This window comes from Brienomyrus brachyistius, chromosome 7 (assembly GCF_023856365.1).
Source record: "Brienomyrus brachyistius isolate T26 chromosome 7, BBRACH_0.4, whole genome shotgun sequence".
In the NCBI taxonomy this organism is placed as follows: Eukaryota; Metazoa; Chordata; class Actinopteri; order Osteoglossiformes; family Mormyridae; genus Brienomyrus; species Brienomyrus brachyistius.
In genome coordinates this window covers 17692938-17706064 of record NC_064539.1, presented here as the reverse complement: position 1 = coordinate 17706064, position 13127 = coordinate 17692938, and the positions used below count along the sequence as shown (strand labels likewise).

At 47.2% G+C, this 13127-nt stretch overlaps 1 protein-coding gene across 3 annotated transcripts in view; it reads right to left on the bottom strand.

The window, feature by feature from the left end:
* Window positions 1-6867: 6867 nt before the first annotated feature.
* Window positions 6868-13127, bottom strand: part of sh2d3ca (SH2 domain containing 3Ca) — a 39453-nt gene continuing 33193 nt past the window's right edge. For 2 of the 3 annotated variants that reach the window (XM_049020697.1, XM_049020696.1), the window contains 7 exons: window positions 11980-12104; window positions 11310-11797; window positions 9816-9931; window positions 8990-9161; window positions 8796-8907; window positions 8473-8679; window positions 6869-7912 (listed from right to left, as the gene is read on the bottom strand). In XM_049020697.1, the coding sequence (XP_048876654.1) occupies window positions 7737-7912; window positions 8473-8679; window positions 8796-8907; window positions 8990-9161; window positions 9816-9931; window positions 11310-11797; window positions 11980-12104 (1396 nt within the window). In that variant the 3' untranslated portion in view covers window positions 6869-7736. Of the gene's footprint in view, window positions 7913-8472; window positions 8680-8795; window positions 8908-8989; window positions 9162-9815; window positions 9932-11309; window positions 11798-11979; window positions 12105-13127 lie in introns of all 3 variants that reach the window. The other variant, XM_049020695.1, reaches the window with a different exon arrangement.

Sequence of the window (13127 nt, the reverse complement as noted above, 5' to 3'; positions counted from 1 at the left end):
GCCACGTGATATGATTTATGTATTTTTTTGTGGCAAACCTGTGAACTTAAATATAAATATCAAATCACTATTCCCCCCCCCCCATAGATCAGAAATAAGACAACCAGATAAAACGTTAAACACGCATATTTTGTTTTTCAGCATTTAAAGTGTGAAATTGCCATGAATATGCATTCAATGCTGATTTTCCCTGAGCTACAAAGCGGGAAAATGAAGTCGAAATATTTGGCAATACTCTGAGATTAGGACCAATTCAATAGAAACGTTATGGGAAGGACTTGGTTTTTAGTAAACCTGTTCAGGCAGGAGGCCTGGGGTATGAATTACCTGCCATGGGACAAGTCTGGTGTTTCCAGTGGAGAAGCGCCTGTTCAGCTCAGCCTGGGAGCCAGTCACCGTGGAAGTAGCCTCCAGCCAATCAGATATCACTACTTAATGCCCCCCCCCTCTCCCACCACCCAACTGCTCAGTTCAAAATAGTATTCAGGGGATGCAACAATGTCCAGTTCACGGTTTATAAATGGCTTAGGAAATCTATTGATTGTGAAGGACAATGGCTGTGATTTGGGGTGATTTTGGTAGAATTTGCGGAAGTAAGCTGCTGAAAGAGGGACTGCTGTAGAGGTTTTGGTCGGAACACTGGGTCTGTCAGTGATGGACAAATGAGTGAGGAGACTGTGAGTTTAAGACCCCCGGCTAAAGACGGGCACTAACATGAGTCCCTTAATGAAAACATTCCTGCGGAGAGCCGTGAAGTTGCCACGCTGCCTTCCCTCATAGATCAGAAATGACTGAGACCTGTCTTTCGGATAAGCTTGCTAGGTCCTCTGACCAGTGGCTGTCATTTCAGTTCTTGCGGAACAGGAGGCAACGTCTCCTGAAACCAGAGAAACCAAGGACAAGAGCAGAAATAACCTAGGAGATCCGTGTACAGCAGCTGTGATCTTAGGGGCAGAAAGAAATGAGCGTCATCAGCAGAGAAATGTTATGACAAAACAAACAGTGTTATGACTGGAACAAAGAGAGAGAGGGGATGCGAAAACTGATAGCTCGCGTCTGTTTTTGGTACCAGCTTGCAAGGATTAAGATGGAGCTATTCCCGCGAAGTGGAGTGCTGCCAGACTGCTTGTAGACTCCAGGAAACATTTGTAGGCATCTCAAGTAGAGGAAATGAATGAGAGGTGATCAAGGCTCATGCACCGGAGGAGACTGTAATGGATTCCAAATGGTTATAACTCTTGTCTACAGAGTGAAGTTAAAGTTCACAGTGAAGCACTCCATTTTAAACAGTTTGGGGGGAAGGGGGCTTTTAATCAGCCAGTTAAAGAGACAAACAAACATGGGCAAAATGGCGAGAGGAAATGTGTTAAGGGTGTGTGGGGCGATGATGAACAAATTGAAATGTCCATTCTTTTCATCAGAATGTTTCGTTTTGAGAATCCACTCTAACATCAAAATGTATAGATTATAACAGGGAGCAGAATATGATGACTTTCAAAGGAGCAGAAACTAGGGGCAAATTTTTGCATCAGCAGAATGGACCAGTCCCCCTGCCGCCCCGAAATTTGATCAACAGGGTTGATACGTGGATACCAACCTTTGTATGTACTTGGTTTTGGATTGAAATAAAGTCAATGATATTGCCCATCTCTGGTAAGTATGGGCAGAGGTTATGTGGTTGTGTTGAGACGTGTCATGCAGGGTCTGTCATCAGGAGGTAGACGGGTGTTGAAGCTGGAATATGTGGATTTATTTAAAAAAAAAAAAACTAAGATATGGTGACACTGGATTGACTTTCAGCAGATGTAGTCGCACAAAACGTTTAGGAAGTGGAGCTGTGTAGTCATTGACTTAAGGATGTCTGGACAAATCCCCGGACATGATCCGCTGTTGTACCCTTGAGAAAAGCACTTTAATGGCCTTGGAAGATATCCTGCTGTACCGCTGAGTCAGACCAAGTTGGTCTGTATAGGGGCATATGGCATACGACAGGGTAAACAGTGTAAGGAGATCAGTGTGTTTGCCAACTTCATTCAGACTCTCTGAGAGGCGAGATGGAAGAAAAAACAAAGCAGGCAGAGCAGGTTACCCCAGATGCGGCGGCAGTGCAGATATAAGCGTTTAGGCGAGTTCAGAACAAGCGCACGGAAAGACACCACTGTTTGTACTGTGAATTACAAGAGTACGGCAGTCGCTTTGTAGAAAAACAGCTGTTTGGCAAATTAATATGTATGTAGATAAACGGATTTAGTTAGTAAATAACCCATTTGGAATCGGGAATCCTTTGCTGGCTTAATGAGATTGATGGTGATTAAGAGCTGGAATGGGGGTTTTTGTAGGGTAACGGTTGACCCACATCCCAGCAGAGTGCATTGGACTGGGGATGGTAGTAATGACAGATTGAGGCTGGCAGGGTACAGCTGTGTTCATGCAAATGCAATGGAGTCGGTGTAATGCTGACTTAGCTGCTGGAAGAGGACATGGCAGACAGTCAGCTGCGGGGGTGTCTGACGGGGGAAGCCCAAGTGACAATGCTGAATGCGGCGTGTTACACATCACTAGGGAGCCATTTCTACTCACACAGCTATGCTGGACACCCGCCTCGCTTCCTCTCTGTGCTCTTTTCTCATAGACCATCTCCTGCTGGTTGTTTAGTTCCTTTAAGAATTCAAGGCCTTGATCTGATTCATTGTAACTTTCTTTAAGGTAGTTCTGCCATCTGCTGGGCTATTCCAGCACTGCAGTCATGGTACAGCAGTACTGGCAGGACGTCGTCAGTAGCATCTGACTCAGTACAGGGTAATGATGAACCTGGAGCTTTTGCTGAGGAGCACAGGGGTGCAAAATTGAGTACCCCCCCCTCCCCAGAGGCACACATTTGCATACACATTCACACCCTAAGGGTTGTGGGTTCGAATCCTGTCCTGTCCTGGGCTGTGCGTGTATGGCATCTGCATGATATTCTGTTCTCTTAAACTCGACTCAACTCAACATTTTTGTCATTATAATTGAACTGAACTGACTTCCTGTGTTTACTTGGCTTTCCATCCACAGCTGGTGAGTCAGCGCCAATATGTTACCCATAGTGTCTGAGTGTTTGCTCTATGATGGGTTGGTCTCCCACCCAGGGTGATTCCTGCCCAGGCCTGCCATGCATAATTCCTGGGCACAGGGGCAGAATTACTTCTGGAGCTTCTCCTGGGGCTGCTCTGTTATTATCATCACAGTACAGCGAAGTGCCGTTCCTTCTTCACAAAGGCTGCCCAGGTCACACTCAATGCCCGGTCTGGACGTAAGCAGCACATCTTCGAGGTGGCAGGAGAGGAATGCCAGGTTTGACTCATCCTCGGTCATGTGTCTGTCTCTGGGCCGACAGTGTGAAAGTGGCCTGTATGCAGCAGCGTTCCGTTTCCTTGTTTCTCTCTCCTAGGTTCCCTGTCTCTCTGCTAGATCCCTGCCTGCCATGTAAGTGATGGTGGCATAAATCCATTCAGCAAATGACCACCAGGCGGGGATGTTGACCTGGGGATTTTTAACACCCCTGCCTCCCACACAATCCTCGCAAAGTTTCTGCATATGCACCTTCTGAAATGGGCCTGCGTTTTCCCAGAGTGCCTTGTTGGTGCTGGTTAGTGCATTAAATCACTGACAGCTGCAGTGTCTGCACCCCCCACACTCTAGCACCCTTCGCTCTTTTCATTTCCACGCTGCAGAGTGTGGTATATTTTTCTCAAAGGTGTGTTGTCACTCCTGGAAGACCTTGTGTTCACATTTGATGCCTTAAGATGATGATAAACAGGGCAACCGTTTGAGCAATGTTGCCGGGCAACAGACAACCAGGTGAGACAAAGGGCAACTCATTTGCATCTGGGTAATCATGAAAATCTGCCAGCTGTCACTCAAAGATTTTCAAGTGGAAATTTGTTGCCCGATATCAATGGGAATGAGTCCAAGCAACACAGGTCAGCAACATTGCCCAGTGACATTGCCCAGTAACATTGCTCAAAAAGTTGCCCTTAAGAAAACGGAGGTTTTACCCCTTTAAATTTCTTCCTGCTCCCAGCTAGGAAACAGCTCAGTGGTTTCTGATGGAATATATTTTGGTTTTTATTTGTGCCCCGTGTACAACGTGCTTATCTAAAACTATAAAATAATTCAACATTTTCAAAGCACAAAATCTGCCTGCTGCCGTCTTCCCTTCACAAATCGCTCATTTTAAAGGAGTAATTAAACTCAATATTAATGGCAGCATAAATATTAATGATAATGCTAATATGACAGAGTCTGCCCTGATTTCTCACTTCATATAAGGAACTACATAAAATTTTGGTCTTGGCTGAATAATGAGAATTTAATTAGTTTCTGATCATATGTTCATATATGGGAACATGTCTGGAGTCCCTGTAATAATTAGCCGGTGAATTATATAGCGAATACCCCTTAAGGCACGCTAAATAATGCACGTCTCTCAACCACCCTGCCAGCTCCTATGCAAAGGAAACAGCATTTAATGGTTTCTGACTTACAGAAATTTACAACTGCAAACAAATCCATGTCCCATTTCTGTCTGTTGTATTTGTCCTCTAAGGACTTTAAATAGTAGCTTGTTCAGTAATGTTTAACATCGAACTTCACCTTTACTGTTAAGCAGAATGTTATTATAACACACAATAAGTAGCAGTCAGGGGAGTTGGAACTGGGGCGGGGGTGTACCCCCAAAATTTAATTTGGCTTCATTTATCCCTATAAATAGACCTTTTCCTTTGAATTATTCAGTTGTGCCCCCCCCCCCCCCAATATAAAACGGTCTCCTGTCCCTTTTCTCTCGCTGATGAGAAAGTCTCTGTGTTTCTTATAATTCTTATAATTATAACTTTGTATTTCATTATGCATAGACTGCTTTGTGTGTTGTTTGCAGGGCGTTTTACCTCATGGCTGCAGGGATGGGGGTTTAAATCCCACCTTTGCTCTGTGTGTGTGGACTTTGCATATCTGTGGCTTTCCTCTGACAGTCCAAAGGCATGTAGATAGGCTTATTTGCCCAGAGAGTGCATGCGTGTGTCCTGTGATGGACTAGAGTGCATGCGTGTGTCCTGTGATGGATTAGAGTGCATGCGTGTGTCCTGTGATGGACTAGAGTGCATGCGTGTGTCCTGTGATGGACTAGAGTGCATGCGTGTGTCCTGTGATGGACTAAAATGCATGCGTGTGTCCTGTGATTGACTAGAGTGCATGCGTGTGTCCTGTGATGGACTAGAGTGCATGTGTGTGTCCTGTGATGGACTAGCATCCCATCCTAGGTGTAACCTAGTCATGTGCCCTCTGCTGTCTGAAATAGGGTACAGCCCCCCCTCCAGAACAAGCAGTTGGAAATCGGCTAGATAAAGTATTAATATATATGCTATGCATTTCTACAATGTCACAAACATCTCTAATAACAGGGTTTGTTTTCTGCAATACTTATATTTAACTTTTGTTGACAATAAGTTGCTCAGCAGATGGTCATGTTTATGATCAATCAGTATTAATAATTAAGACGTGAAGTACAATGCAGTGTGAGCTTTAAGCTGAGTTATGCCACAAACCACACTGTTAAAGCTACACCTCACATGTCTGGGGACATGCTGTGTAACAGGAATTTAAAACACTGCTAAACTAGTGTAAGTAACCCGACTGACACGGCTGTAAACACACACACATATGCAGTATTAACCACCAAGGCCTACTGACACAAGCAAACATGTTTTATTTCTTGAAAAAGAAACACAGTTGAAAAAAATATGACATATGTAGGAAATTATTTAAGAATGATTATTTACAACAGGAAGTAAATGCTTGGGATTCTGTGCAACCCAGTGCAGGTGTCAAGTGACCGAGGAGGAAAATGACAAGCGCAGGACACAGGTGACGTCTTGGTGAACTCCCCCGTGACGCCTAGCAACACTGTGAAGAGCAGCGGCTAGGAGATTCGGTCCTGCATCCCTCCACACTGGCAACCCCAGCTGAAGCGGTGGTCTATTTTTAGTTAATTTCCAAGTGGCTACATCATATTCTGTATGAGCCAAATCAGAATTCACTGGCATACATAAATAGAATTGTCTAGAACAGTCAAAAAAATAAGATCCACAGTTCATGTTTGGAAACCCACAAGGAAAGGACGAGAACTTAGCGGGGGTGAAACGCAGAGGAAGGAGGGTGTGGCGTTGTGTGTAGGCTCCGCTTCTTCCTTCTAGACCTCATCCCACCCAACACGCTCCATCCTTTGTTCCATAAAGATCCCCTGTAAGACCAGCTTCTGATATGAACACCTCTGTTCTAACACTGTGTATGACGCATATGCCATTGTACATGGTGAAGGACAGTGACTGCTCATCAGTAGGAGGTGCAGATGATTGCTAAGGACCCAGGGAGTACGACTGCGATGAAACTGAGAGGGGAAAAAGTAAATCCAATCAATTAGAGCAACTCATTCCCCAAGCCTGTCTGTGGACTCCCACGAATCCCTGTCGTATATTTAAGTTGTGCAAGAATCACATTCACATTGGCTTATAACTTGGACAAAACTGCACAAGTAAGATGTGTCATGTCGGCAATGCCTGTCAAGGTCACGTAGGAGAGTGCAGAGTGGAATGGAACTGAATGCAGTGGAATGGAATGCAGTGGAGTAGAATGGAGTGGAATTGAATTGAGTGGAGTGGAATTGAATGGATGGAGTGGAATGCAGTGGAGTGTAATGGAATGGAATGCCCACGCAGGCTTCGGAAAAACACACACACCATTATAATAGGCTGAATGGATCATAATAAACTGTACATCATTTACAGGCAGGGCAGAAGAAGGTTTTTGAATGAACTCAAGGGGACACGAGACACTTCCGGGGGGGGGGGGGGGGGTCGGGGAGGCGGATCCTGAGACAGGAGAACAGTATTTGTTTTGTGCAAGTTTCGGAGTTGGGTCACATGTGGGGTAAACATACTACTAGAACTAAGCCGGAGGAAGAGCAGAGAGAGAAAGCTGTTCAGAGCAGAGTTTCTGAATGCCAATAAGATCCAGCTCCATACAGCAAACACAGAACCCTGAACCGTGTGAAATGGTAATCAGAAAAGCCCAAGAGGCGCAGAGTAAGTTTGGCAACATACATTCAAAGTTTCTGAGGTCTGTCAGCGTGTGTCTGCATGTATAAGGTAAGGGCTATATCAGGAACAGCAACCGGCAAGCCGTATCGCAGCGGGGGGGGGGCAAATGCAGCCCATGCAAGCTTGCAACAGAGCAGTGCTCTTTCTCTGAGGGAACGTTGCGCTGATCCTGCATAAACTGTGTTCCACCTGGTTCTGACAGGCCTGGATTCAGAAGCGAATGAAATGCATTCCCCCCCCGACGAGCACAGGAATGCCGAAATGCTTTGAGAGCATTGACGAGAGTACGCACAGCCCAATGTGTTCCGGAGACAGGCGGATGAAACTCGAACACAGTATACAGTATTTACAGGAATTCTTGTCTTGTCCTCCTCTTTCCCTCTCACTTGAATGTCGATCTTTCAGACAGATAAATGTTATTCCCAATGGAGACGTTGACTCTTTCTGCTTCATTTAGGGATACAAAACAGTTCCGAAGTTGCTTCTTTTTGCCACAAGTCGATATTGTCTTTGGGCTCCCCATCTCAGACACTGGACCCATCCAGGGGCACATGAGGGGGGAGTAGCTCTGTTCTGCCACATGGAAGCACTCTATTGCCACTATAGTTCACTGTGTTTCACTGGTGGCTCCAACTTGTTGGACAGGGCCGTCAAGACCTTGTCAAACTTCTCATAGCGCTCGGCCTGGCTACCTTCAGCTCCCCGGCTGCCCCAGAGCAGCCTCATCTGGAACTCCGTGCAGAAGACCTCCAGCAAGTCTTCTTTCTCTTGAAAGCCTGCAGGAACAGAGGGTTAGTCTCAGGGTGAAAAATATCATACACAAAATGAATATGTTCAAGGAGGTGCAGACCATGTGGGTCTGGCATTCAGCTCCAATGCATTAATCGGTGGTTAAATATGGAATCTGTATTTCCTGTGAAATGCAATTCATCATCCATAGCACTTATCCAGCCCTGGCTCATGGCAATCAATAACTTGGCGTAGCTAGTTATTAATGGAAAAGAATGAAACAAAAATCTACATGGAGGTGACCTTCCAGCAAATTCCCTTCATGTGAGATTTTACTCTGTCCACAACACATACTTTAATGTCAGCCCATATTTGTGAGCTCATATTTATCAAAAAAGACAAGATCCACTACAGCAGTGCTTGCCAATCCAATCCTTGGGACCCACAGACAGTCCACTTTGTTGCTCCCTCCCAGCTCCCTGCCAAACAGTCCACATTTTCGCTTCCAGGAACTGGGAGGGAGCAAAAATGTAGACTGTCTGCAGGCCCCTGAGGACTGGATTGGCAAACACTGCTGTACAGCGATGGAGACAGGAAACTCTTCTACCTTGCAGCTTTGTTTCCGCATTGGTGCAATAGATTCCCCCATGGTGCGCGATGGTACGTGCTGCCTCCAGGTGACTCATCACCACGTCGACTCCCGTTTCCGTGCTCTCCCATGGCTCCGCCCCCTCAATAACCACCACCCCCTTCTCCAGGAGGGACAGCAGAGGGATGATGTGAGGAAAGGAGGTGTTGGAAAGGGCACAGCTCTCTGGGATGGATCAAACCAAAGAAGCAGTCAAGGGGGGGGCACTTGGATGCGATCACAGCTTCAGCGTAACTTTGCATGATTTTGGTAGGAGGTCCCAGCAGCCAGCGGCGCCGCACCTTTGCCGTCGTTCATGTTCTTCATGAAAGGCTTCAGCTTCTTCTCGTACAGAATGGCACCCTCTGTGTGCCTCTGCCGTAATGCTGACCAGGTCTGCTGCAGCCGCGAGATCTGAGAGGGAAGATGGAAGCTCAGCCGCCAGGGGCCTTGTCCTTCCCGGTCCGGACGGACGGTCCCTTGCCCTATGACCCACCTGTGGCAGTTCCAGTGCCCGCATCACTGCGGCGAAGCCGAACATGTTGCCCAGGCCACTCTTGAGCTCAGCAGCCAGCTGGATGGTCTTGTGCAGGAGACTGGCCCGCTCTTCAGTGCTGCCTGTGCATCCCAGCAGATCCACGGCCACCATGATGGACATGGTATAAAACCTGGAAGGGGAGTGGGGCCGCCTCTCTGTTACACTAGGGGGTGCTGTCGTCCCAATCCCTCACCTGCTGTTATTTCATCATGAATAAGGAATAAGCTGAATGAAATATATACACTGACCAAACTAGGGGCAATTTCATATAATTTACGGCAACTGGCAATGGACATTTCTGGCAGTGTGTGGACATGCTCCAGAGAGAGTGATCATCAATGTAGAGCATTATGCTGTGGTATGTTACCTTGTGGTGAGTTACACTGTGGTGTGTTATGCCACCATGCTTTACACTCTGATACGTTACACTGCAGTGTGTTATGCTGTGGTGCATAATAGCTCTATGCTTTACACTGTGGTAGGTTACGTTGTGTGATGTGTTACACTGCAATGTGTGTTGTGCTGCATAATGCAGCACAGGGTATTACATTGCCATGCATTACACTGCGGTGCATTATGAATGCAGTGCATTACCCTGTGGTGTGTTACGGTGCAGTGTATTATGCTCAAGTGCATTATGCTGCAGTGCGTTTCACTGTGACATGATACCATGCAGTTTGATATGCTGCAATGCGTTATACTGTGGTGCGTTACACTGTGGTGTGTTACCTTGTGGCACATTATGCTGCAGTGTGTTACCAAATCGACCTCCCTCGCCTCTTACCTTTCCAGTAGGTCGAGGCGGAGTTGCTGTCCATGCGGAAGAGTCAGCAGCTCCAGTCCGGAGCCTACCCCCATCATCTTTTGCATCTCCTTGGTAACGCCTAGTATCCTAGCAACCTGCAGACCACACAGGGAGATGCTGTTTTTCTCAATGCTAAACTGCAACGGGCAACTTAATTGGCTATTAATTTGCTGCCCATGGAATCATTTATTTTTTGCCATAAATACAGCGTCATCATGCACTGCTCGATATTCCCACCTTTGAGCCCAGTCCCGTTTGGGTGCTAATTAGTGTGGACGCGTCACGCCACACGTTGACGGTAATGAGTTACACGCACTGTTACGCGGCACCATCCATCAGCTCGGCGCGCCTTTATGACCTTTCCGGGGACAGACGCGGCTCCGTGGGTCTCCGTTAATAAAAGCACGGCGGGGGGTGTCAGACTCAGTCGGGGGAGGGTAAATATCCATGAGAGCTGAGCGGTCTCTCTCTCGCTGCGACGCGGGCTCAGTGGGAGGGGAAGCCGTATGGCTGCGCAGATCTGCGCCTATCTGGCTGCGCAGCAGGAGGGGCTTGCCACATATGCTCAGGCAGGGCCGTCCAAAAACACTTACAGAGATCTCCATCGGGCTACTGCTGATGGCTCTGTGTCTTTACTGTCCCCCTCTGACATGACATGTGACATTTATACCCGGGAAAAGCTGTATACATACAGGCCTTAAGTTGCTAAAGAGAATTATGCTTAAATGATCTTCATGTTTGCGTAAGACTATGATATTTGTCTGTCAGTTTAGTCACTTTAAACCCTCCAAAGTCATCATATCATTTGCTTTATTTCCAGTGTATTTGTTAACTCAACCACTAGCACAGCATGTTTGGCTCATCAGTACATCATAAAATTATTTAACTAATTAAGTTAATTAATTGAGTTAGTGGAAGAGGCATAGTTCGAAATTCTGGCCTCCCTGACAAAATTTCACATATAATTTTACGTGCACAAGCAGCCCTGTGAAGTGCTAGAGGCCCCCCTGAATCTGCCGGGGTCTCTAGTCCCCTCTGATGTTCCTGGCTGGCGGTGAAATTTGACAGATACATCTATTGGATGGGGCGCCCCTGTGGAGAGGTTTGGGAACCGAAGCTGTGTTCATCTAGCTGTCCAACAAGATATCAGTGACTTTTTGGAGAACAGAACAAAGTCCTGTGGCTTTTTTTTACTGTTCATTTTCATATATTGTAATGAAAAATTGTGTTTTTTTTCTCCTAGAAAATATACACTTACTGGCCAAATAAACAGCTTTCCGTCTGCCTTTGCTGAATGCAGTATCTATTTCTAATATATAATTTATCTTGTTCTATTTCTTCTGTTCGCCTGGGAGTGAAGCCGGTCATGATGATGTCATCTTTTGAAATAGTTAACCTGTCATGACTTCCCAGCATGCTCGCCCGTTCAGGCAGAGGCCCCGCCCTACGGGAGGGAGCGTGGCAGCAGCCTACCGTGCAGTCGGCCTTGGTGATGTGCTTGGCGGCCATCTTGGCATCTGCCTCTCCCAGCAACTCCTTCACCCGTTTCAGGATCCCCATCTCCAGGGGCTTGTTTTCGGCACCCATCAGTGCCGAGTGGTATTTGCTCGGATTAAAGGAGGAGACCGTCTCCACCAGGGGTGCCGTGAAGGGCTCGCCCCCATCCTCCTTGCCAGGGGGCGCGGTCCGGCCCTCTTCCACGCGCAGGCGCTCCACGTAGCTCTTGGGGGGCGGTGCTGGGGAGGGGGACGGGGTGGGGTGGAGCTCGCAGTAGCTGCCGCCCGCCGCGTCGGAGAGGTAGCCGTGGACAGTGGGGGGGTGGCCGCCGGAGGCCAGCTCCTGGAGGGCCGCGCTGGTGCTGGAGGAGGGGCTTAGCTGGGGCTCGCTGGAGCGCCTGAGGACGGGAGATGAAGGCACGACTTCCAGCACCTTAACCCCCGCGGTGTTCCTGTGCTTGGTAACTGCAGGGCGCAGGGGAGGCACACAGGCGCACACAAATCACACAGCGCTCACCTGACTTCCTTCATCTTTATTATTCGTTACTTTCCACTCTATCTCCAAAACTGTGTTGAAATGAGAATACAAAACAGGGCTGATATGAATGAAACGATGATGTATCTTGTTGCCTGGATACATAACTCACCTGAGCTGTATGCTGGAGATAAGGGGGCTTCTCCAACAGGGGAGAGAGGGCAGCGAAACTCCTGGATCTGGTCCATACTAAGGGCGCAGTTCCTCATCGCCTCCTTATGGTGGACTGTGGAAGGGCTAGCAAACGTACAGAGAAATAAAGTCGGCTTTGTTTGCTCTTCATTCTTGATAAAAGGTATCAGGCACGACCTGGAAGGTGGATGGATGGATGGATGGATGGATGGCATTCGGTATGACTGCAGAACTTTGCCAGAAAAATGAAAGGAACTTTTTTTGCTTTTTATGAGAAGACAAAGAGGCAAAACAATGTGACAGACTGGGATCAGCTGTCCTGGAGAGCTGCCCTGCATGACCTATGAAGAACACTGTCAAATGCTGACATTATGTCAGAGCTGAAATCATTATTGCAAAGCTTGGGTTTCAGCAGATGCATGACTGTGTTGAGTTTGCGGTGACGTTGCAAGAAATGTGATTAAAAAACTGTTTGAGCTATTTCACCCCCGATATCTACCTCCGCAGATTAAATGATATACTGCCATCTGTCAATGAGATCACCAATGGGAGCCTGAAAGACCTTGCTCTTAATACTTTACACATTCTAAATGTTTAGGTCTGTTGGTTTGTAGCAAATGTCGTTCACAGTGCTGTGGATTCCAGCCATGGTCCCCGAACCAGTGAGTTTGCAAGAGACGCGAAGATCAGCTAGAGGACATTACGGGTGGATTCATGCTGTCCTAGACTGTGCTCCTGGACAGGATGAAATGGGGGGGGGTTCTTTGTGTTCCTCTGAATCCGTGACCTGACCCAGATAGGCCGTGCTAAACTCATCACCAGCCACCTGCAGCCCTCTCCACTCTGCTGTGTCCGCCGGCCCTCACAACACAAGTGTCGCCAAAGAGAGTCTCGGTCTTATATAGAGCATGAAATACTGTCTGGGCTCAGATGGGCCAGGAAGCAAAATACTAGCCTACTGGCATCTAAACTCCAGCAGCTGTACCAATAGATTTACCACAGAAATAATAAATATCTATAAATGAATGCCTGTTATTTACATTCAGGCCCACAGAACCCCATACTTCAGCAGAAAGTTGGTGCCCATCTGGTAATCCAACAGTGGCTCACTGTACAGTGTAATATACA